The following is a 23,717-nucleotide window of genomic DNA, read 5'->3' on the forward strand; positions in this document are numbered from 1 at the left end:
AGGAAAGCATACGTCGGCTTGAAGAAGACATGTTCAGTGGTCGAGACGTTGGCTCCTGCTTTTGCCTTATTATCGTTTTGCTCATCGTCTTGAATTTCCATCTGCAGCCTTCCCCGCGTTTTCCCTCTTACACAATGTGGAGCACTACTTGGCGCAAAGCCACCGTCTAAGCTTTGCGCGGCAGCTAGCGGAAACCGGTAGTGGAGGTGACCAGTCGAAGCATTTTGTTATACATTATCATGCGAAATAGAACCCAGAAACGCGGAGTTGCATCTCTTGCGAATGCCGGTTTTTTTCGAAACCCACTATGCGGCGGGAAGCGCTTGCTCAAGGTCGCGCTTTAATGCCTTTCGGGACTTCCTCATAGCATTTCGAAGTACAAATTGAGCGGTATCTTCTCAGTGTGTCGCGGAAGCTCCAAGAGGCAAGCCTAGTCGTCTTGTCGCTTTCTCTCGTTTCTTAAACGCTGCACTCGGAAAAAGAACAGTGCTACTTTATTTCTTTCGTGTATCTTGTGGCAAGAAGACTGCGTCTAAAATCATGCATGTTCTGTGCGTCACAGCATCGCTTGCGTTGTCTTACTGCTGGCTCCCGCCACCTGCGCCCCTGGAGATAGCTTTTCCAGACTTCACACTGGTAAGTGTCGCTGAAATAAGGCGAACTATGCCTTGTTTCTACGCTCCACAGGGTGGCTATCGTCGTTATCGAAGTTCTTGCTGAATAGCAGTGCAAATCGACGGCAAAATATAACGCAGTAGTTTTCGTTATCACATTGCCCAATTCAACCTATTCTTTTGATTGTATATCTTTAATTGGCTTAGCCAGGCCCAATTAAATAAGTTTACATTTACTTGAGCGCGCGCTAGAGAGGATGAATGCGAATGTCAGCGCGCTCACGAGACGATCAATAAGTTACCTGGCATTCTCGTTGGGATGCGTTGTTACTTGCTATTACTTGTTTTCTCCCCAAAGAAAGGTCATGGGTTCGAGTACCATAATTAATTTCATCTTAATTATCTGTGCCTTAAATAACTTCGCCTTAATTACCACCAAACGTCGTGGGTTGGACGCCAACGAATAGACATCGGTTCGACCATTGGGGCCATTGAATTTTGTTCCCACCAAAGGTCGAGGGTTCGACTGCTATCAAAGGTCGTGGGGTCGAGTCCCACCACGAGTTGTGGGTGGCACAAGCAATTTTGCTGCCATAACGCCGGACGGTCAATTTTTCGATAACGCCGGAGAACGCATTTTTCGAGCCATGATCAACTTAAGGCTTTCGCCCTAATACCTACCCAGGTAATTATTTGTTTCTGGTATACGTACACTAAAATCATTTTATGTCTAAGCTATGCATAAACTACAACGCCAATCTGCATTGTTTGCGTCAGGGCATCTTTCACGTAGCACACGTCGTGTGCTACGCTTTGAGAAATGTTTGCACCCTTTGAACGTTATCTTGTCCCCAAATAATGATCGTCATTGATCTTGCCCGCCTTTCCTTTCTTCAACGCAGCTGCACGCCCGGACTTCTAGGTCACGAACGGCGTGCGCGTTATCAGCGTGGCATAGCACTCTTGACAAGAAGGTAGCGTGCACAGAGTTTTAATGAAACGAAGCACAATATAGGCAGAGATCGATTGTTGGAGGCAAGATACGTCTTGAAGAGTGTAAACTTTCTTAGCATTGCGCGCCAAAAGACTTTACGGCCCTTGAAGTTGATCTGATTCCAAAGGAATAAAAGTTATCTATGTCGCGTGTACTTGCCTTTTTAGCATGGAGCGCACATTACTTTCTTGTAAGAAAGCTATGGAACATCGATAGGCGCATGCTGTTTATGATGTGACCGATTGGGGCACAACATCAAAGAAAAAAAAAAGCTGGCGAAGAGATGGTAGAAATTTTGTCAGCACAAACTAAGTTCCAGAGGTTAAGAACTTGTCTAGAAGGCTCAAAGAATAATAAGAAGAAGGAAATAACATACCCTGCATTGGACGAGCTATAGGCCTTCCCGGAACTACCGTCATGAAAATTGATTGTAGGTGAAATTCCTTAACGCTGGGTATTACTGATCAGTATTTTTTTAATACAAACCGAAGCAATAGCAGAGGTATAACAGACACCGTAAACTTATGGGGCTCACGAATAATATTGGCTACACTGAGTTGTTCCCGCTGACCGTTACCATGAATCAACAGAAAGTCGTCCACTTTTGTGTTATTTTGCACATTGGGATCTTTGTTAATGGGCACCCATATTTGACCCAGCGAAAAGTTTTGTGTGCTGTTCTCTTAGGAATGCAGTCTGCGCAGCCGCGAATAGAACGAAGTACCACGCCCACGCTTGCAGAGGACACTCGACCGCCAGGGCAGTAATTTTGTGCCTCACCATGTAGTCGCATCGGTGTGGCGGGACGTTTTCAGGCCGTGACTTCAGGAGTATGATGCCTTTCTAGCGTGACGATAGAAGCAGAAACAGTGAGCGCTGTTTCGCGGTATAAGGTTAACTGGTACGTTTGGTAAAAAGAAAGTTTGAGGGAAATACGGCGATGCGATCAATGAGTTGCCATGGGTAACTGGGTGGTACACGGATTTGAGACCCCTTGGTGACTGTTGCTTCAGACGTCAATCTATGGCGTTGTATCCTTACAAAATTTCTCAGAGATCACAGTTTTTTAACCACAGCAAGGGAGTAACTGATAACTGCAAGCATTCAATTGCGTTAAGAAGATAGACAGTCAGACACTTTGCATGCTTGAATTGAACTGAATAGAATTGTTGAACAGTGTACACAAAAACAGCGTACAACGCACCTCACTTCGCTCACAATTATATAAAGACGGAAGCATAAAGCACAAAGATAAACAAAAAACTAAAGAAAAGGAGAAGGAGCTGCGAAGAGTTTGGCGTTTCGCGCCAAAGCTCTTTTCGGCTCTTTCTTTCTCTTGCTGAATTCTGCAACTGCAGGTGTCAGTGCATCGTGAAACCCCAGAGACGCAGCTTTCGGTCCGAGTGCGGCGTCGTCAACGCTTGACTTCCTATTGATTAAACATATTGGCCAGAGCACGAATTTCTCAAAAGTCAACAACGCTGCGCTTTGGCACGATTTTGCGGCTGTAGCCATCATTTGTAGGTGTGTAGCTTAAACGAACCAGCTCAGCTTTGTGCAAGTGAGTGCTTTCGTGCAACCGCACCAGCCGGTGCGTGTTTGAACCTCTTCGGTACACGCGTGTCTTTTGAGAGGAAAAGTCTCAATTCTCCTCCTAAAAGCAACATATTTTGCACAACAATGAATCTTTAAAAAAAATTGAGCTAAATTTAGAGCTGCCGCAAAGTTACTCTAAACAAGGTAGAATTAGTGTGCGTCACAATGCATTCTCCTTTGTAGACGACAGCTTGATGTGAGATTTATGCCCTTGAGCAAAAGTATGCGGGCCAGGGATTGCGTGATAAAACTCATTTTTTCCTCTGTGTGTGAATACAGCTTGCAATTAAAGACTGCAGTCCAAACTTGGCATCACGACTTTTCTAGCGCACTCCTTAGCTTCCGTTTATGTGTGTTAATTACAATGAAATTCAGTTTTTTCGACGACCATGCGACCCGTGTTCTTTTGCTCACGGGTGTACTTATAGTGAGCGCAAATAAGCCAAAGTGGGGCACCTTCGAGACTTGTAGCAAATACTTCAGATTTAGTCACAATTGTTTTGTGAACTGCTCTTGGGGGTCTTGCGTCTAAATGATTGATTAAAATATTTCGGTGTTTCGTATTGCCATGCCGCCAGGAGGCGAACTTCACCAGAAACATAGGCACTCTCTCCTGCTTCATCTAGCGTCCGCAAGCGACACTTCTACCCTTCTTTCTGCCACGTCGGAGCCTGGACCCCACGTCACGGTCACGTCTAGAGCCTCACCTCTTCTTTTTCTATTCTTTCCAGCATTCTGCTCTCTGAATCGCTGGATGATTGAGGCAATTGTTTGCATCATAACGGCCACAACGGTCGCACGGGGATGGTCGCTGGGCGTTTCAATAGGCACTGTAAGAAAGATTGAAGGAGCTGCGGGCACTCGAACAACGTCTATCCTGATTGAGCTGCGGCTTTTATCTATTCAATATACATTCTACCGTCGTTGGCGTCTTAGGCGCCAGACGCCTATACCCAGACTGGGGTCCTTTATGATTGCCGCTGTACTAGCAGCGAATCTTGCAGACGGCTGATATCGTTTTTTCAGTCTGTCAGTAGGTTTGCTATTGTTAGTCTCGACGACGGCGCTAATTGTTGTCGGCACGTCGTTCCCAGGCGTTAAAGGCCATCCAGAATTTCACGGCCATTGCAACCACGCAAGACAAACCGCAGAGAGTGTGCGTGTCGGCCAGAGTACGTCAGCTGGACGAGGTCACGAGAGATACCGAGGTCGAGTGGCAGTGGGTCGAGCAAGATAGCGACGGATCGCCGTGAGTACCCAGTTGTACCTTTACTTCATAGGTATTCTGCTCTTTTCAAAGTTTTTTTGTTCGGAGAGATATTAGAATGACGAGCCTGAGGCACATTTGACCAGATTTGGGTGGATTAAATGAAATATTTGATTCAGGTACTGAGTTATTCACTTAAGGAGTGTGTTGCAATTGCAAAATTCAAGATTGACAGTAGAGAAATCTGATGCGTTAGGCTCAAACTACTTGCAACATATCCATCCCCCAAAATGTTCTAAAAATGGATTGCCTTTCCATTGAAGGTCCTTCCAAACTGATAAAGAGATATCTTTTCGGCAAATTGCTGGTTGAAACGCCCTTTTAATACTGACATCCCGAAAAAAGTCCTAGCATTAGGATTTCTCTGCGTAAACATGGTTTCAGCACCACTCGGCTTTAATTTCCTAGTTAGAACGTGTGCCCTTAAGTGAATAAATAGAAATGTATTAATTAGGTATTTAAAATTGTTCACCCATACGTCGCAATTTCTCGTGCAGCTACTACCCGCCAGCACCATCAACCACTAAAAAAAAAAGGCGGTAAAATGCTATCTGTCACCAAGGGGTTAAGAATGTAGGTTCGGAATAAAGAAGCAAAATGTGGACGAGCCAAGCAAACACACCTTTCTGAAAGTTACTAAAAAGCCTGCAGAACATGGAGTATTAGTAGAGTGTTGAATGCAGTATAATTCAATAATGCTTGTATGCTCAAAACAGTCCGTCCAAACAAGGCCAATCTGATCGAAGAGGATGGATGCTGAACTGAATTGCAAGGTTCGATGGAAATTCCTCTTCTCGGACAAGTGTGTAACACCAACCACCAAAATACATATTTAAAATAAAGAAGAGATGTACGAAACATTTTTTGTTTCTTCTAAATCTTTGTTGCTGAAGCCGGTGCTCGTTATTGCGCGAATGAACATGCCACGAGACTTCAACTAATAAAGAGTCAGCGCACGAGAAAAGCCTCAGTCTAGAGCCAATGTTTAGTCGAAGGCGCTTGGCTTCATTAAAAGACAACTTTCCTTGTCGAAACGTTGGCTCCACGCAGAAACTTCGCTTCTTCAGACACGAGAGGATGACCTAAACTAGCCCGATTTCACGACGCCTCCGAAATTAGCTCTTCGTTTAGAAAAGGCTTCCCAAAGCTCTCATCGCACCCATATGTTCCATTTCGCAATGAACTAGTATTGCACGTTGTGAATCGGTAAGTAGTAGTGTTGTTTCTAAAATTGAAAAAGAAAGTAGAGACACGATAAACAGCAACAAATTGTTGTCATTTAAGACCACAGCGTTCCACAAATAATGTTCAGCATGCCTTGCGCTGGCGTCTTGCGCTGTCTGGGGAACACACCTAAACCAGATTCTTGTTCTACTCGGAATGTGACAGCAAAAAAATAAAAGGTAACACTTCACTCTTTTACTCCATTATGTTTCTTGCTTTAATGCCAAAAAGTGTAGTTTCGTTTTATTTTATTTATTTTCACTTTAAAGGCCCGGAAGCATTACATAAGTGAGAGCTTCAATCCTTGCGACAATGTCAGAACAAATGAACAGGACAACAAGAGAGAAAGAGAAAGAGAGAAAGCAGACAAAATCAAGCCAGAATAGCTGTGAAAAAGGAAAAAGTTGTGTTGAAGTAAGGGTGGGGTTGTATCGATGATTAAACAGTTTGGTTATTTAACATTTGGCGGAACGATTTACAGTCAGTGCATGAGACGATGTTTTTTGGGAAGCTGTTCCAATGGGTTATTGTGTCGGGGAAGAATGAAGTGTTCATGGTAGATGATCGGGAGATGATGCGTGCTATAGGATGACTGTGGCTTAAGCGGGAAGATGTAGGGGAAGGTGGATTTAACAGGGAATGCCTGGAGTGCGGATGGTAGTAGAAGGTGTGAAGCAGAGACGAGAGATCATCCTGCGGGAGGCAAGTGATGGTAGTTCAAGCGTACGTTTTAGTGCGGTTATGCTGGTTTTACGAGAGCATTCAGAGGTTATGAACCGAGCAGCGCGACTTCGCATTGCTTCTATGTCACGGGAAAGATGTGATTGGGCAGTGTGCCAGACCGATGACGCATTCTAGCCGCGGGAGTAAGATCGCTGCATATGCTAGCTTTTTTATTGGTGATGCAGTTTTCATGTCACATTTTAAATATCTGAGGCTACGTGAAGCATTAGAACAGATGGTCTAAATATATGCTGAGCATGATAGTGTCGATGCCATGTGAGCGCCGAGGTATATCTAAGGCGGGGCATGATTGATGGGAGCAGAATTCACTCTATGGGTGACTGGTCAAGCGGTGGTTGCGGGTGAATGTCAGAGCTTTCCACTTAGTGAGGTTAAGTGGCATGAACCATTTCTCGCATCATACTGCGATGTAATCGAGGTCCTGCTTGAGTGAGGTGATATTCGATTTTTTCTTAGGGGAGTGCACGACACAGTCGTCCGCCAAAAGACGGAAATAATTTTTAATTTTAGTCAGCGATGTAGATGAGGAAAGTAGAGGTGATAAATCAGCGCCTTGTTGCACACGCAATGAATCTCTGGTAAGGGATGAATTGTAGTTATTTGCAGAGGTGAACCGAGCACGCCCCTTTTAAGAAGTTTCCAAGCCAGGAAAGCAAGCTATGTGGGATTCCGATAGATGTGAGTTTTTTAAGTAGGTGTTGATGGGAAACTTGGTCGAGGGCTTTTTAGTAGTCCAAGAAAATATCATCAATCTGCAGATCAAGGTCCACGAATTGCAGAACGTCATGAATGAACTCGGCCAGTTGAGTCTCGCATGAAAACAGTTTTCCGAAGCCGTGCTGGTGAAGGTAAAAGTTGATAGATTCCAGGTGAGCCATTAGGTTGGATGAGATTATATGTTTTAGTAGTTTTGAAGGAATGCTAGTCAGAGAAATTGGGGGACAGTTTATGGCGTGGGAGTGGTCGCCAGTTTTGACGATTGGTACGACGTGGACCTTTTCCAGTCGTCGGGCAAGTTCACTGTCTTTAAGCGTTGCGTAAATGTTAGGTGTAGTATTTGGCTAGAAATGTTACTGGTTCAAACAAATATTCTGGCGTTATTTCCATCATACTTAGGTGAGGTGGTTAGGTTTAGTGAATTTATGAGGCTACATACGCCATCATAAGCACGTCATGAGCCCATCATAATATACACAAAGTGCCTCGAGCGGCCAGTCGCGCGGCAATGTTGCGTGTATTTCCGGGATTATTTCAGGCTTGGAAGAACACCTTTATTTAGCACGTATTGAGCAACAAAAGCTTCAGCTCGAATTATTCATGTTGCTGTACACTTTTTTCATTTGCACTTTTCGTGGAAATAGAATTTTTGAGAAGTTGATTCCCTATTAAGGCTAATTATGTGATTAGGTGGAATGCAAAATAATAATCTGTGTATCTCAAAGTGACGGCAAACAACATTACTTTGGTTCTGCCCAACCACGTGGCATTTGGATATTTTTAAAGTTTGGCTAAAGTTACGTGGGACACCTTGCATGTGAACTATGTACCTTGCTGTGTAGGTCTGACAGGGGCATACCTCAACGAATGGTTTCGTAAAGACATAAGGAAAGACTTTAAAGTTTATAAGTATTGGTACTCAGAAGACGGAGCTGGCTCGTAGCTTCATTGCGGAAACACTTTTAACTAGGGATGTGCGAATATTCGAAATTTCGAATACGAATCGAATATTTTCCTTATTCGAAGCGTATTCGATTCGAGTAATGCATATTCGGAAATTCCCGAATATTCGAAGATGGCCCAATAACAGTAGAAACGGCGAATATTCTGACAGGCGGAATGATTGAGCAAGTAATGAATTATATACTTGCTCCGCATTCTCCTCAGAACGTGTTTAATCTCTGAGAACTTCGCATGACTGGCTCATTATTTGTTTGCTCTGTTTTAGTCTACCTGCATGACGCCCGTGAGACACGACCAGTTTGAGTTTATTTTTACCAAGCTTTATCCTATGGCTCTTTCACAACCATATATGATGTCCTTTATTTGAATCTACTGCAGGCCCTTCACGGCCCGTGCAGGAGTGGTACAGAGATGCAACGAAAAAAAATCATGATGACAAGTCAATACACTGAATGCAGTTAATAAAAGAGTCGATGTTATTGCAACACACAATAACGTTGGTTAACTTGTTCCACTGGGAAATGGCTGACGGAAAAAGGGAATCCTTGTGAACACGAACACGACTTGGGGGAAGATATATTGTTTTGGAGTGATTAAGTCTGGTTGAACGTTTTGGAGGATCTTGGAGGTAATGAGAACGTGCTATTTGGAAATGACCATGGTATAATTGATAGATGAATTTTAGTCGCGAAATTGCTCTTCTCTGCGAGAGGGGTTTTAGGTTAGCCCTTGCTAGCAGACCCGAGACACTGGACTGCCTTTTGTAGTCCGAATCATCATCATCATCATCATCATCATCATCATCATCATCATCATCATCATCATCATCATCATCATCATCATCATCATCATCATCATCATCATCATCATCATCATCATCCTAGTTACGCCCACTGCAGGGCAAAGGCCTCTCCCATACTTCTCCAACTACCCCAGTCATGTACTAATTGTGGCCATGTTGTCCCTGCAAACGTCTTAATGTCATCCGCCCACCTAACTTTCTGCCGCCCCCTGCTACGCATCCCTTTCCTTGGAATCCAGTCCGTAACCCTTAGTGACCATCGGTTATCTTCCCTCCTCATTACATGTCCGGCCCATGCCCATTTCTTTTTCTTGATTTCAACTAAGATGTCGTTTACCCGCGTTTGTTGCCTCACCCAATCTGCTCTTTTCTTATCCCTTAACGTTACACCCATCATTCTTCTTTCCATAGCTCGTTGCGTCGTCCTCAATTTCAGCAGAACCCTTTTCGTAAGCCTCCAGGTTTCTGCCCCATATGTGAGTATTGGTAACACACATCTTTTATACACTTTCCTTTTGAGGGATAGTGGCAGCCTGCTGTTCATGATTTGAGAATGCCTGCCAAACGCACCCCAGCCCATTCTTATTCTTCTGGTTATTTCAGTCTCATGATCCGGATCCGTGGTCACTACCTGCCCTAAGTAGATGTATTCCCTTACCACTTCCAGTGCTTCGCTGCCTATCGTAAACTGCTGTTCTCTTCCGAGACTGTTAAACAATACTTTAGTTTTCTGCAGATTAATTTTCAGACCCACCCTTCTGCTTTGCCTCTCCAGGTCAGTGAGCATGCATTGCAATTGGTCTCCTGAGTTACTAAGCAAGGCAATATCATCAGCGAATCGCAAGTTGCTAAGGTATTCTCCATCAACTTTTATCCCCAATTCTTCCCACTCCAGGCCTCTGAATACCTCCTGTAAACATGCTGTGAATAGCATTGGAGATATCGTATCTCCCTGTCTGACGCCTTTCTTTATAGGGATTTTGTTGCTTTCTTTGTGGAGGACTACGATGGCTGTGGAGCCGCTATAGATATCTTCCAGTATCTTTACATATGGCTCATCTACACCCTGATTCCGTAATGCCTCCATGACTGCTGAGGTTTCGACTGAATCAAGCGCTTTCTCGTAATCAATGAAAGCTATATATAAGGGTTGGTTATATTCTGCACACTTCTCTATCACTTGATTGATAGTGTGAATATGGTCTATTGTTGAGTAGCCTTTACGGAATCCTGCCTGGTCATTTGGTTGACAGAAGTATAAGGTGTTCCTGATTCTATTTGCGATTACCTTAGTAAATACTTTGTAGGCAACGGACAGTAAGCTGATCGGTCTATAATTTTTCAAGTCTTTGGCTTCCCCTTTCTTATGGATTAGTATTATGTTAGCGTTCTTCCAAGATTACGGTACGCTCGAGGTTATGAGGCATTGCGTATACAGGGTGGCCAGTTTCTCTAGAAGAATCTGACCACCATCCTTCAACAAATCTGCTGTTACCTGATCCTCCCCAGCTGCCTTCCCCCTTTGCATAGCTCCTAAGGCTTTCTTTACTTCTTCTGGCGTTACCTGTGGGATTTCGAATTCCTCTAGGCTATTCTCTCTTCCACTATCATCGTGGGTGCCACTGGTACTGTATAAATCTCTATAGAACTCCTCAGCCACTTGAACTATCTCATCCATATTAGTAACGATATTGCCGGTTTTGTCTCTTAACGCACACATCTGATTCTTGCCTATTCCTAGTTTCTTCTTCACTGTTTTTAGGCTTCCTCCGTTCCTGAGAGCCTGTTCAATTCTATCCATATTATACTTCCTTATGTCAGCTGTCTTACACTTGTTGATTAACTTCGAAAGTTCTGCCAGTTCTATTCTAGCTGTAGGGTTAGAGGCTTTTATACATTGGCCTTTCTTGATCAGGTCTTTCGTCTCCTGCGATAGCTTACTGGCATCCTGTCTAACGGAGTTGCCACCGACTTCTATTGCACATTCCTTAATGATGCCCATAAGATTGTCGTTCATATCTTCAACACTAAGGTCCTCTTCCAGAGCTAAGGCCGAATACCTGTTATGTAGCTTGATCCGGAATTCCTCTATTTTCCCTCTTATCGCTAACTCATTGATTGGCTTCTTGTGTACCAGTTTCTTCCGTTCCCTCCTCAAGTCTAGGCTAATTCGAGTTCTTACCATCCTATGGTCACTGCAGCGTACCTTGCCGAGCACGTCTACATCTTGTATGATGCCAGGGTTCGCGCAGAGTATGAAGTCGATTTCATTTCTAGTCTCACCATTCGGGCTCCTCCACGTCCACTTTCGGCTAACCCGCTTGCGGAAAAAGGTGTTCATTATCCGCATATTATTCTGTTCTGCAAACTCTACTAATAATTCTCCTCTGCTATTCCTAGAGCCTATGCCATATTCCCCCACTGACTTGTCTCCAGCCTGCTTCTTGCCTACTCTGGCATTGAAGTCGCCCATCAGTATAGTGTATTTTGTTTTGACTTTACCCATCGCCGATTCCACGTCTTCATAAAAGCTTTCGACTTCCTGGTCATCATGACTGCATGTTGAGGCATAGACTTGTACCACCTTCAATTTGTACCTCTTATTAAGTTTCACAACAAGACCTGCCACCCTCTCGTTAATGCTATAGAATTCCTGTATGTTACCAGCTATTTCCTTATTAATCAGGAATCCGACTCCTAGTTCTCGTTTCTCCGCTAAGGCCCGGTAACACAGTACATGACCGCTTTTTAGCACTGTATATGCTTCTTTTGTCCTCCTAACCTCACTGAGCCCTATTATATCCCATTTACTACCCTCTAATTCCTCCAATAACACTGCTAGACTCGCCTCACTAGATAGCGTTCTAACGTTAAACGTTGCCAGGTTCATATTCCAATGGCGGCCTGTCCGGAGCCAGGTATTCTTAGCACCCTCTGCAGCGTCACAGATCTGACCGCCGCCGTGGTCAGTTGCTTCGCGGCTGCTGGGGACTGAGGGCCGGGGTTTGATTGTTGTATTCATATAGGAGGTTGTGGCCAAGTACTGCACCAGGGTGGCCAATCCTGCTCTGGTGAGAGAGTGCGTTACCGGTTCTGGTCACCGGGATCAGGCCGCACTCCAGGCCTGTTTGTGCAATTTTCTCAACACACGGTTTTTTTTTGCATTTTCCGGTGGAGAATTGCGCGGCACCGGGATTTGAATCACGGTCCTCTTGCACTGGAGACGGATACTCTACCGTCCCCGCAGGAGTTAAATTAAAAATTGAATTATGGGGTTTTGCGTGACAAAACCACTTTCTGATTATGCACGCCGTAGTGGAGGACTCCGAAAATTTCGACCACCTGGGGTTCTTTAACGTGCACCTAATTCTAAGTATACGGGTGTTTTCGCATTTCGCCCCCATCGAAATGCGGCCGCCGTGGCCGGGGTCCGATCCCGCGACCTCGTGCTCAGCAGTCTAACACCATAACCACTGAGCAACCACGGCGGGTCCCGCAGGAGTTGTACGCCTCATTTAACCTAAAGTGGTGCCCTATTTGATCAGTCAAGGTGGACCAATCTGAGCTCGGTTATACCGCATGGATGGCACTCGGCTAGAGAACCTGGTATTTATGACCTGCACATGTGTGGCCACACATAATTGAGGATATATAATTCTTTTAGGAGGGTTTCCGTACAGTGATAAAATGAAGGAAAATACATTAAAAGAAAGAAAAAAAAAGGGGGGGGGGAAAGGAACATAACATATGATTTGAACTCGCGATCCTTCAATGTTGCCCGGAAAGGTAGCTCAGTCGGTTGGTTCGTCAAGCCAACGGTTACTTTCAAGCGCCATAGCTCCTGCTCCGAGCCTCATACTTATGTGGAAAGGGACTGATGATGTCCGCGGCAGTCGATTTTCGTCGAGTGGTTGGAAGGCATAATTTCTTGGGAAAATGGCCGCCAGAGGAGCAGCGTGAACTCGAGCGGCTTTAGAGACTAGGAAAACTGCCTTAAAATATTTAGACTTGAGGGGAAGCTTCGTTAACAAACTATAACACGGCATTCAGCACTCGAATACGACGAGAGAAATTATTGAGACGGGGAAAATTCCCTTGAAATAAATCTGGTTTGCGAGACAAATGCTTGTATGTATTGAATCTCTTAAAAGATGAGGGGGGAAATATGCGCTCACCGAGAGGGCATCGTCAGCACGAGACCACCACCACCTTACTGAGATGTAGAGAGCTTCGCGGCCGGAACGAAGTCTCCCCTCTCCCCGGCCAAGAGTGGAAAACGCGCTTTCCCATCGCTCAAGGTTGCGCGGACATTGTATAGCTCTAGCGTCTAGGAAAAAGCTTAAACAGGTGCGAGGGCGGCCGAGGGCGGCTCAAGTACTGCTGCTGGCGAGGGCGAAATACCTTCGTGTAATTATAACCCTAATAGGACTTCTTTCAAAGAAAAAAAAAGAAAAAAAGGGAAACGGCTCAGAAGGCTATACTACGAGAGCTATGACTGATACTTTTCTATATATATGTATTCATCTCATCTATGGGATCGCATGCGCGCGCTGTTGCTTTGGCTCTGCGTGTAGTAGTTAAGACAGTCAGTTTAAGGGCGGAGAAGAAGAAAGGAGAGGAAAGCAAACTTGCAGCGCCGTGGTTTTAAAGCGCAACCGTGGTAGAGAAACGGAAGGCGATATAAGCATGCGTGGCCATGATACGCACACGACAAACTGCCTTACAATATTTAGACTTGAGGGGAAGCTTCGTTAACAAACCATAACACGGCAATCAGCACTCGAATACGACGAGAGAAATTATTGAGACGTGGAAAATTCCCTTGAAATAAATCTGGTTTGCGAGACAAATGCTTGTATGTATTGAATCTCTTAAAAGATGAGCGGGGAAATATGCGCTCACCGAGAGGGCATTGTCAGCACGAGACCACCACCACCTTACTGAGATGTAGAGAGCTTCGCGGCCGGAACGAAGTCTCCCCTCTCCTCGGCCAAGAGTGGAAAACGCGCTTTCCGATCGCTCAAGGTTGCGCGGACATTGTATAGCTCTAGCGTCTAGGAAAAAGCTTAAACAGGTGCGAGGGCGGCACGCATAGCGTGGGAAGCTAGCCGCCGGAATAGCTATCTCAAGTACTGCTGCAGGCGAGGGCGAAATACCTTCGTGTAATTATAATAACCCTAATAGGACTTCTTTCAAAGAAAAAAAAAAGAAAAAAAGGGAAACGGCTCAGAAGGCTATACTACGAGAGCTATGACTGATACTTTTCTATATATATGTATTCATCTCATCTATGGGATCGCATGCGCGCGCTGTTGCTTTGGCTCTGCGTGTAGTAGTTAAGAGAGTCAGCTTAAGGGCGGAGAAGAAGGAAGGAGAGGAAAGCAATATTGCAGCACCGTGGTTTTAAAGCGCAACCGTGGTAGGGAAACGGAAGGCGATATAAGCATGCGTGTCCATGATACGCACACGACAAACTGCCTTACAATATTTAGACTTGAGGGGAAGCTTCGTTAACAAACTATAACACGGCAATCAGCACTCGAATATAATTATAACCCTAATAATAATTGTAAATGTTCATCTCATCTATAGGATCTAAAGCGCGCGCTGTTGCTTTGTCTGTGCGTGTAGTCCGAATATACAAACCTAATTGCTAATTTTTGTATGCGTTATATTTTATTTATAAGGCATTTTTGATGAGCGCTCCAGATTAGATCAGCGTATTCTAGGCATGGTCTTATTAGTGTTTTGTACGCGTTTAGTTTGAGGTGTGGTGGTGCTGCGCGCAGTCTCCTTTTTAAAAAGGACAGTTTGCCTATAGCTTTTTGACACATGGTCGAAATATGAGGCTCCCAGTTAAGGTTAGGCGTGAGTTTAATGCCTAGGTATTTTACCTGGTTGCTTTTGTTGATTGTTGACGTTCCGATCGAATATGAAAAGTTAAGCGGGAGTTTCTTATTTGTGAAAGACATGTAATGTGTTTTTGATGTGTTTAGTTTCATGCCCCAAGTGTTGCACCAAGAGTAAATTGTTTGAAGTGAATTATGAAGTTCTATCTGGTCTTCTTGGTTGTGTACGACTGTGTACACGACACAGTCATCAGCAAACAGGCGCATCTGAATTGAGTTTTTAACGCAAAACTGGATGTCGTTTATGTACATCAAGAACAAAAGTGGGGCCAGAACTGATCCTTGAGGTACTCCGGAGTAGACATCGAGTGGTTGTGAAAGATTATTATCGATTAAAACGCTCTGTTTACGATTGGTTAGAAAACTGTTGATCCAGGATATTATTTTATTACTAATACCGAAAGCCGATAATTTTGTGAATAAATCCTGGTGCGGAACTACGTCAAACGCTTTAGAAAAGTCTAAAAAAACTGCATCTAATTGGCCATCATTATTAAGTACGTTGGCTATGTCATGAGTTAACACTGCTAGTTTGGTTATGGTTGACAGGCTTGATCTGAAACCATGTTGTTGTTTATATAGGAGTTCGTTTGTTTCTAGGTGAGTTATTATGGCCTTAAATATTACGTGTTCCATTATTTTTCAGCATGAGCTTGTTAATGACACTGGGCGGTAGTTATTTAAATCTAATTTCGAGCCCGATTTATGTATTGGAATTATTGCAGCCTTGCGCCAATCGTCTGGTAGCACTGATGTTTTAAGAGAAAGAGTGAATATTTTAAATAGATACCTTGATGTCCAACTTGCGTATCCACTTAAGAATGAGTTAGAAATTTGATCGGGGCCGGTAGATTTTTTAAGATCGAGCTTATGCAATAGAGACAGCATGCCCTCTTCACTTACAGTTAATTCTTCCATTGGTATTTTGACATCGTAAGGTGTTAAAGCTTAATTTGTAGCATGTTTCGTAAAAACTGGCTGAAAGAAGCTATTCATCTCTTTAGCAATGTGTTCAGGGTCCTAAATAACATGATCTGAGATTTTGATTTGCGTTATTTTTTCTCGTTCATCTGACAAATATCGCCAGAATTTGTGAGGGTCATGCGCCATAAACGAAGGCAATGTAGTGTCGAAGAAACGGGTTTTTGCTTCCGATATTTTTTGTTTGAATGTACCGATAAGATCGTCTAATGTGCACGTGATTCCCTTTTTCCGCCGTCGTTTTATTTTTAATTTTAGTTGGATGATTTCACGTGTTATCCACGGGTATTCTCGGTTAATGCGTTTCCTTTTAGTAGGAATGAAGGTGTTTTCGGAATGAAGGGCTCTGTAAATATATGCGATGAAATATGTATCCCCAAAGTGTTACCTGGACAATCTTTATATGTTTGGAAATTAAAAAGAAAAAAATATGTCCGAGGAGAACGTTGCATCGTCATCGACGACTCCCGCCTTGTGTTCCCGCTTTTCTCATGTAATCGCCGGCTCTCCGTTACCTGCTGCGCTGCTTCTTCTTGAGACAAACGCAAAACACGCTAACTTCGCCATTGCGCTATTTGCAACTATCTCAGTGCAGATACAGTCCTCGATCAGGCGTGTTTTCCAAGAATGGCATCAACTGCAGATGACGAGCCACCGAGCAAGCAAGAAAAGAAAGCCGGAAGAAGTCTCCTTTGGCGGCACTACACAAAGCTCTCGCCGTCAACAGCTCGGTGCGAGTCGTGCGAACATACTCTTGAAATACCAACGCGAATGACCACTACTATTCAAAATCAGATGAAGCAGCACACTTTGTTGATGGAAGAGCACAAAAAAGAGGCCACTGCAAATCCTCCGTTAAAAAATCAACCGACGCTGGATGATATACTTCAGCAGAGACAGCAGTCATTGTCTCAGAAGAAAGAAAACGCACTTCACCAGAATGTGGCAGCCATTCATTTCTTCACCTTTTCTGCCACATCAGTCCAAAGCACTGGTCGAAGCAGCTGTACAGTCGTGCTACAGTCAACTCCACGAACAAAATTGTCGCGTGTGCTCGTCCCGCGCATGTACAGCGACGCAACAGCAAAGGTACGGCACGAGCTGCGAAAAGTACTTGAACATGGAGCAACCACTCTCGCTGTTACGAGCGATATCTGGACGTCGCGTGCCAACGAGGGGTTTGTAAGCCTCACGCGTCATTTCCCCGCGGTAACGTTCGACATGAAAAAGTCGACTTTGAACACGCGACATGTGCCGGAGAGTCGCACGGCTGCGAACATAGCTGCGTCATTGGAGCAGCTATGCACCGACTGGGAGATACCAATCGACTGCGTGAATGACATCGTAGCGAACAGCGGCCGCAATATCAGAGCGGCCGCAATATCCGAGCGGCTGCAATATCTGAGCGGCTGCCAGGAGACTGCCTTGGCTCCAGCGAGCCTGCTTTGCGCACACTCTGCACCTAGTGATCAGCAATGAAATGTTGTGTACTCCGGCAGTCAACAGACTCTGCAAGAAAGCTGAAGCGATTGTAGGGAACTACAAGCATAGCCCTAGTGCACACAAAAGACTGAACGATCTGCAGACGTAGCTGAACAAAGACGTGCTCTATATTGTGTAGGATGTTGACACAAGATAAACAGTCAGCACCTCATCCTCTCAAAGCTCCTTGAACTCTAAGAGTCCATCAGACTTGAACTCACCTTTTCCAGCTTAGAACTCACACGAGCCTAGATACCTTTAACTCTGCAAAGCGAAGAGATGCAGTGAAGTTTTTGGAGGCATTGAAGACCTTATTTGACGCAACTGTGATCTTAAGTGCTGAAAAGTACCCCTCATCGTCTTGTCAAATTCCAATTATTTTTGGAATGCTGCCTCGCCTCGAAGATTGCAAAGGCAACTCGGCGTTTGCTAACAATCTCGCAAAATGTGTCAAGACTCGTTTTGCTGAGTGCGAATTTGAAGAAGTGGTCAACCTGGCCTTGTTTCTTGATCCAAGCTTTTAGGACACAGTTCATCGGGCGTCTGGTTAGATTATCTGGCTGAAAGACATTGTAACAAGGGAGCTCCGCGCAGCTGGCGTAGAACCAGGTGAGGACACTGCCATGCCAGCGTCGAGTTCGTGTCCGCTGGTGGTATCCACTTTATGGAAAGCTTTTGACGGTGTAGTGATGAACAAGGAGAACGCACATTTGGTATCTGCCTCTGAGAGGGAAGTTACAGACTATACGGAAAAGCATCTTCTCGAAAGGGGCAAGGATCCTTGTGAGTTGTGGCAGGCCATTGGCCGCTTCACCTACCCGCTTTTAAGCACACTCGGCCAGAAGTACTTCGCCATCGCTGCCACCTCAGTTCCAAGTGAAAGTCTTTTCTACCGTTTGAATTGTTGTCACAGTGCATTTGTTGTCACAGTGCACAGCGCGTATACTTTCTGAACATGTTGAGCAGTTAGTTTTCCTTAATGATAATCACTAAAAAGTGCATTACTTGACTGAGAGCATTACCTGGCATTACCTGAGCACATTATCTGTAATGAGGGTCTTTTTAACCTGCAGCAGCCTTGTAAAATGCAATATTTTTAACAAGCGTTATAAAGCTATTCTTACCACATTTTGAAACGTTTTAATACTACGTACGTACATATTCTATATTCGATTCGATATTCGAAGACAGTTTTTTGCCTCGTTCGTATTCGATTCGTATTCGAAAATTTCAATATTCGCACACCCCTACTTTTAACTCATAGAGTTGACAACAGACCTCCCATAAACAACATTTCCACGTCAAATATGAACGCTTACGTTGCGTTGCATATCACCGCGATATCATTAAAATCAACAGTTAGGTGACACTCGTACTGCAGGCAAACTTATAACACAATGCAGTATTACACAGCTCTTGTCTTTTGCTAACTTTATTATACCGAGTATTTTATACATGAAGCTTGTTTCTGGTAGTATATTATTGATGGAAGGCATATAAAGTTCGTATGCTTACGCTGGCCTTGCTACAGTAATTTCTGTTTCTTTTCAATGCAGCATGAAACATGACTTCCACTTTAAGTTGGGGTACGGCTTGCCAAATAGAGCCGTGATGACTAACTCTGCAGGTATGTATTTCTCTTCGTTCTACTCGAGCGTGAGCCACTCTGGAAAGGTGTGGTGATGATGCTGCCATATTCCTCAGTGAGCTCCCAAAGCACTTGAGGCTCAAATGACGTTGCGTTTAGCATGACCTCAAAGAGCGCTTATGGGATTAATGAATAAATGAACTACATTGTAGAGCATGCTTGCTAGGTACACGACACGATGATGGTTTACAGGTATCCCCTTTGAAATGGGGCAGTGACAAATAGTCGCCTGGCCTGCTTGATGAAATCAAGTACGTTATACATGTTTTCCATTGTAGAATTTTTGTATGCAGCTCCTTAATCTTTTCTTTTCCTCCTCAAATCTTTTCTATCTGCCTTGTACCACTACCTATGCCTATAACAGATCTGGATCCGGTCGTATCAATCTCTTCCCCGCCTTTTTCCGGCAGTGCTGCTTATCTCGACTGCCAGGCTTACGTCCAGTTTCAATCTAAGCGCTTCTGGAAAGTGTACGTTCCCGACGGGTCTCACTGGGTGAATCCCTTCACATTCCACTTCGATGTGCTGAGTAGTCTCCGGATTTTCGCTGCCGCATACACAAGCCTCTTCTTGCGAACATTTTCTCCGGCATCTTGACGCGCACCACGAAGCAGAGCCTCCTGGCGGGAACTGGCCTCGATTCTTGTCACCCCTTCGACCGAAGACAGTCACGGCACAGTGCCGCAGTTATCCGTCTTCTGTAAGGTTTCACCATTCACCATTATTTAGACGTTAGCTCCAGCTGTAAGTTATCCTCTTGAGTTGAGCTTGGTCTGAGACTGCAAGCGTCTTATGGAGAGAAACAGGTCAAAGCTGGGCAGTCGGGACGTCTAATTAAAGTTGCCGTCTCTCTTTCTCCACAAGTAAGTTAAAACTCTGTAGTGGGCACTTACCCTTTAGGGGGGAGCTTTGAGCTCGTGGGCTCCAATGTAAATACGAGGGAATGGAGAAATCACTTTTCTCGGCAACCACTTCGCTGAACTTACTCAGGTTTAATTTTAATTTATGGGCTTTTACGTTATTTAGGTTTGTTACGCGTAAAAGAAGTAGGTGAAATGCAGTAACCGTATAAAGCATATGTATATGGTGTTCTACTTTGTCATAAACATTTTGTAGGTTACCGGTATGTGCATTGTAACAAATTCACGTATAAGCTGAAAATTCGTTTTGGAAACCTCCCCACTTTCGATGCTCTAACGGATGCTGTTTACAGAACTGCGATATTTTCTTTTGGGTCCGACCTATGGATTTGTAAGCTTCCTGCTTCTGTTGTTTAGGATCACCAATTTTTGGAAGTTTAAAAGAAAAGCGCAATACATTACATTAAAATCTTACTTCCTGCTGTCACTAGAATTTACTTTTTTTCTCTCAAAGGGGGAAATTTGATTTATATTGGCCCAGGGGTTGTCTCATCGAAGAAATATTGCGTTTTGCGTATACTTGAATAGGCGGCGTTCGGGTTGGCCGCGAGCCAACGGTTCCTCTTATAGCGGGAAGCTGCGCTACGACGCGATTCTATGAACAAGACAAGAAGCACTGACATGCTGGGCACTCAGAAATCGCAGACGTTTATTGGCTGTACTGATTTAGCCCACACTTTTCCATATCGTGCACCTCAGTGTACCCTCAGTGTGGCGCTGATAAGCACGAGGTCGCGGGATCGAATTCCGGCCGCATTTCGACGAGGGCGAAATAAAAAAAAAAAAAAATAACGCCCGTGTGCCGCGCATTGGGGTCACGTTAACGATCGCCCAGTGGCCAAAATTGACCAGGCGTCCACCACTACGGCGCGTCGGATAATCAAATCGTTGTTTTGTCACGTAAAACCGCAGAATTCAATTCAAATTTCTCACAGTGGACGGTTCTGCTCTGATTAGTGTAGGTGAGGCAGGCCCAACCCCTTCAGGGCTACTAGTATTTGCACCAAGTGGGGTGGTTTTGCTCAATCGGCAAACCAATTTGGATGTGTTTCCTATTATGTATTCCTTTCCCAAATGTCTCCTATCTAGATGTTTCATACTTTATACATAAATGTAATGAATACGACAGAAAGTTCATTAGCCGCCCCTTCTGGACGGATACTTTCGTACGTTCAGCGTGGAATGTTATTGTTATTACAGAAGAGCTGTGGATATTTTGATTTTGACATCCAATTCCTATAATTCAGACCTAGACGGGGAATGTTTAGTGCAGAGCAGCAACTGTGGGTCCCGTGTTTTCACAAGGTCTTGTTTATTCCCGGACAATATAGATTTTACTGATGGTTTTCTGAAGAAAGTCAAAGAGAAATTGGTTAGGTTGCAGAATTTTTGGATGCCTGAATTAATACTGCTGTGTAGTTTAGCAATGAAGGAATGATCTGAGCAAGGCAGATGGTAGCAGACATGAACAAATACCTGAGCCGTTGCCCTTTCACGAACGGCCCACACAATCCTTCCAGGCGTTTGCAGGCGCGTCTGCAATCGAGCGTAATACTTAGTGCTGTTGATTTGTGCGGATGGCTGTGCGCGTAGGGGCAGAGTGTCTGCCTAACAATTTTTTTACTATTTTCTACCCTCCGCATGGTCCAGTTTAAGGTAGGACACAATGTTACATCCTGGTTGACTTCCCGTTCATTCTCCTCTGTTTTCTCACTGTCTTTGCTACATTTACTATTGGAAATATTTGATGTCTTTTCATTGATATTGGTGAATTATGAATCCTCTAATGTATTGCTTCCTTTTTACGGCAGCTGGCCAGCTGGGAGCTGACGCTATTCTCTTGTACACCGACTACAACCAATGCGTGGTGGGACTGTTCGTTGCGCCAGTTTTTGGTAAGCATTGGCTGGAATCGGCTTAGGCAACTTTCAGGCGGTTGTGCGGAAACGCGACCACCGAACCCCATCCATTCCAAAGAACCCCATCCGTTCAAGGATTTCCGGTGTTATCTGATTTCGCAACCAGAGCGTAGCATGTGACGTATTGTCTTTCACGAAAACGGTGGCAAAGCGGCACGCGTTATTGCGACGCAGATTCTTGCAAAGCGTGCGCGTAACGCGCATCCAAGATGCATTGTGCCGCAAACGACATTTTGTGTGCCAGAGGAGTTGTTGCTCGGCAAGCGAGTAGTCTTTCCTGAACGTATTTTTAAACGGCCCGAAACTAACGACACCATGAGAACGGGTTGGGTTGTTTTGAGTTGTCGTACCGTCGAATATAGTTAGGACTATTTGTGGGGTTGCGACAGAAATCGTGCTGCCTGCTCGCTTAATAATGAAGTGTGCAAGCGCATTCTCTTGCCTATGTACCACTTCTCTCACCGATATCACATAAAGTCCTCAGCTAAACGAAATTTTATGCATGATATTGAAAATGTGCAAGCTCATGAAGACCGCCTTTCCTTTGTTTACCTGCAGTACACTAAACCTTCAAAAGCTCGGCGCACGTTATATGGCCTCGTATAACAATATAAAAAAGTAATACATTCGATGAAATTATGTCAACGGAATGGGGCCGTGCGCCATGAAAGCGGTCGGCTTCACGAAAGCTAAACTCCCCCCCCCCCCACCCACCTAGCCATATGGGAAATAAAATACTAGAGGAAACATTTTTAACTATGATATGGGGCCTGTTTGTGAGAAACGATAAGACGTCACGAAATAATTTCTACATGGTCTGTGCCAGATGGCTCGACGTTTTCAATGAACTGAACCTTTTTGCAGAATGCACGCTGTGGGTGCACGAATCTGCCAAGGACGCAGTTCCGGACCACTGCTGGGCAGCTTACGGGAACTTCTGCGGCCCCAAGCGGACACTTCTTCAAACGGATGAAAAGTGTAAAAAGCACGATCGCTGAACAGCAGCCATGAGAGCCTGTACTCTGTAATCAGAACAGTCTTTCAAAGCCTCTAGATTGTCACACTGAAATCTAACCTTCATGCTTTTACGAATAATAAAATAACAATATTAACAATAATGATTTCAGTAGCATTGGTTTTACACTTTAAGCATTTTTCTTTTGGTTTGTATGTGGCCCACATGTAGGTAAATATAGAGTAGCCGATTAGAGCGAAGTACCTCAGCCGTCTATTGCATCATAATAAATATTACACGACAGCTGGTGCAGGAGTTGCGGTTCATGAATGTTAGCTATTATGTGCTGCGTTTTGATTTCACAAAAATTACCAGATGTGCAAAATGAGCGTGGTTGCCGCGCTTTCCTTCAGTTGAAGGCGTCGATGTATTGCTTAAAGGGCCCCTTCACCACCACCGATACCTTTTAAACATTTCAAGTAAACACGCGCTTCGATTTACGAATGCCGCCACGATCAAGGAACGTGGCTACGCCCTGCGGGCGCGCCCCGCACACAAAATCCCGTGCCGGGCCGCGTTCGTCGTGATGTCACCAGGAGCAGACGCTGTCGATGAGTCGACCCCACGGCTTCCGCTCCGTCTGCTAGCAGGTGCACGCGCTCCTCGCTCGTCGTGGTGTTCGCGTGTGCGCACGCGCGGATCGGCAACTACGGCCCATAACGCAAGTGCCGAATCGCTCGCGTTCCTACACGGTCGCGCTCAGCTGCGCGATCTTTCTTTTTTTCATTCATTTACCCTAATGACACAGCTTGGGCATGACATAGGGGATGGGGAGAACAACTGATGTATATTATACAATGATATACAATATACATTGTAAGTCGAATATCCTTATATGAAGTAGCACATGCTATGCGACCTTTACATCACTTCTAATTCGACAACATCATACGCCAACAATTTTTACATTATACAAACAAGA

The 23,717-nt window shown here is 44.6% G+C and overlaps 1 protein-coding gene across 1 annotated transcript; it reads left to right on the forward strand.

Moving 5' to 3' along the window:
- Positions 1-309: 309 nt before the first annotated feature.
- On the forward strand, positions 310-22,901 carry LOC142584735 (uncharacterized). The gene is made up of 5 exons (XM_075694961.1): positions 310-636; positions 4,299-4,453; positions 18,850-18,920; positions 21,673-21,756; positions 22,645-22,901. The coding sequence occupies exons 1-5, from the start codon at positions 541-543 to the stop codon at positions 22,776-22,778; spliced, it is 540 nt and encodes a 179-aa protein (XP_075551076.1). The 5' UTR covers positions 310-540; the 3' UTR covers positions 22,779-22,901.
- Positions 22,902-23,717: the final 816 nt, after the last annotated feature.

This window comes from Dermacentor variabilis, chromosome 6 (assembly GCF_050947875.1).
Source record: "Dermacentor variabilis isolate Ectoservices chromosome 6, ASM5094787v1, whole genome shotgun sequence".
NCBI classification, from domain to species: Eukaryota; Metazoa; Arthropoda; class Arachnida; order Ixodida; family Ixodidae; genus Dermacentor; species Dermacentor variabilis.

Excerpts from the sequence above, each read along its gene's own strand:
- LOC142584735 (XM_075694961.1), top strand. The coding sequence starts at position 541 with ATGCATGTTCTGTGCGTCACAGCATCGCTTGCGTTGTCTTACTGCTGG. Across the intron at positions 18,921-21,672 it reads CGTGATGACTAACTCTGCAG|CTGGCCAGCTGGGAGCTGAC; the intron begins GTATGTATTTCT and ends TTTTTACGGCAG. Across the intron at positions 21,757-22,644 it reads GTTCGTTGCGCCAGTTTTTG|AATGCACGCTGTGGGTGCAC; the intron begins GTAAGCATTGGC and ends ACCTTTTTGCAG.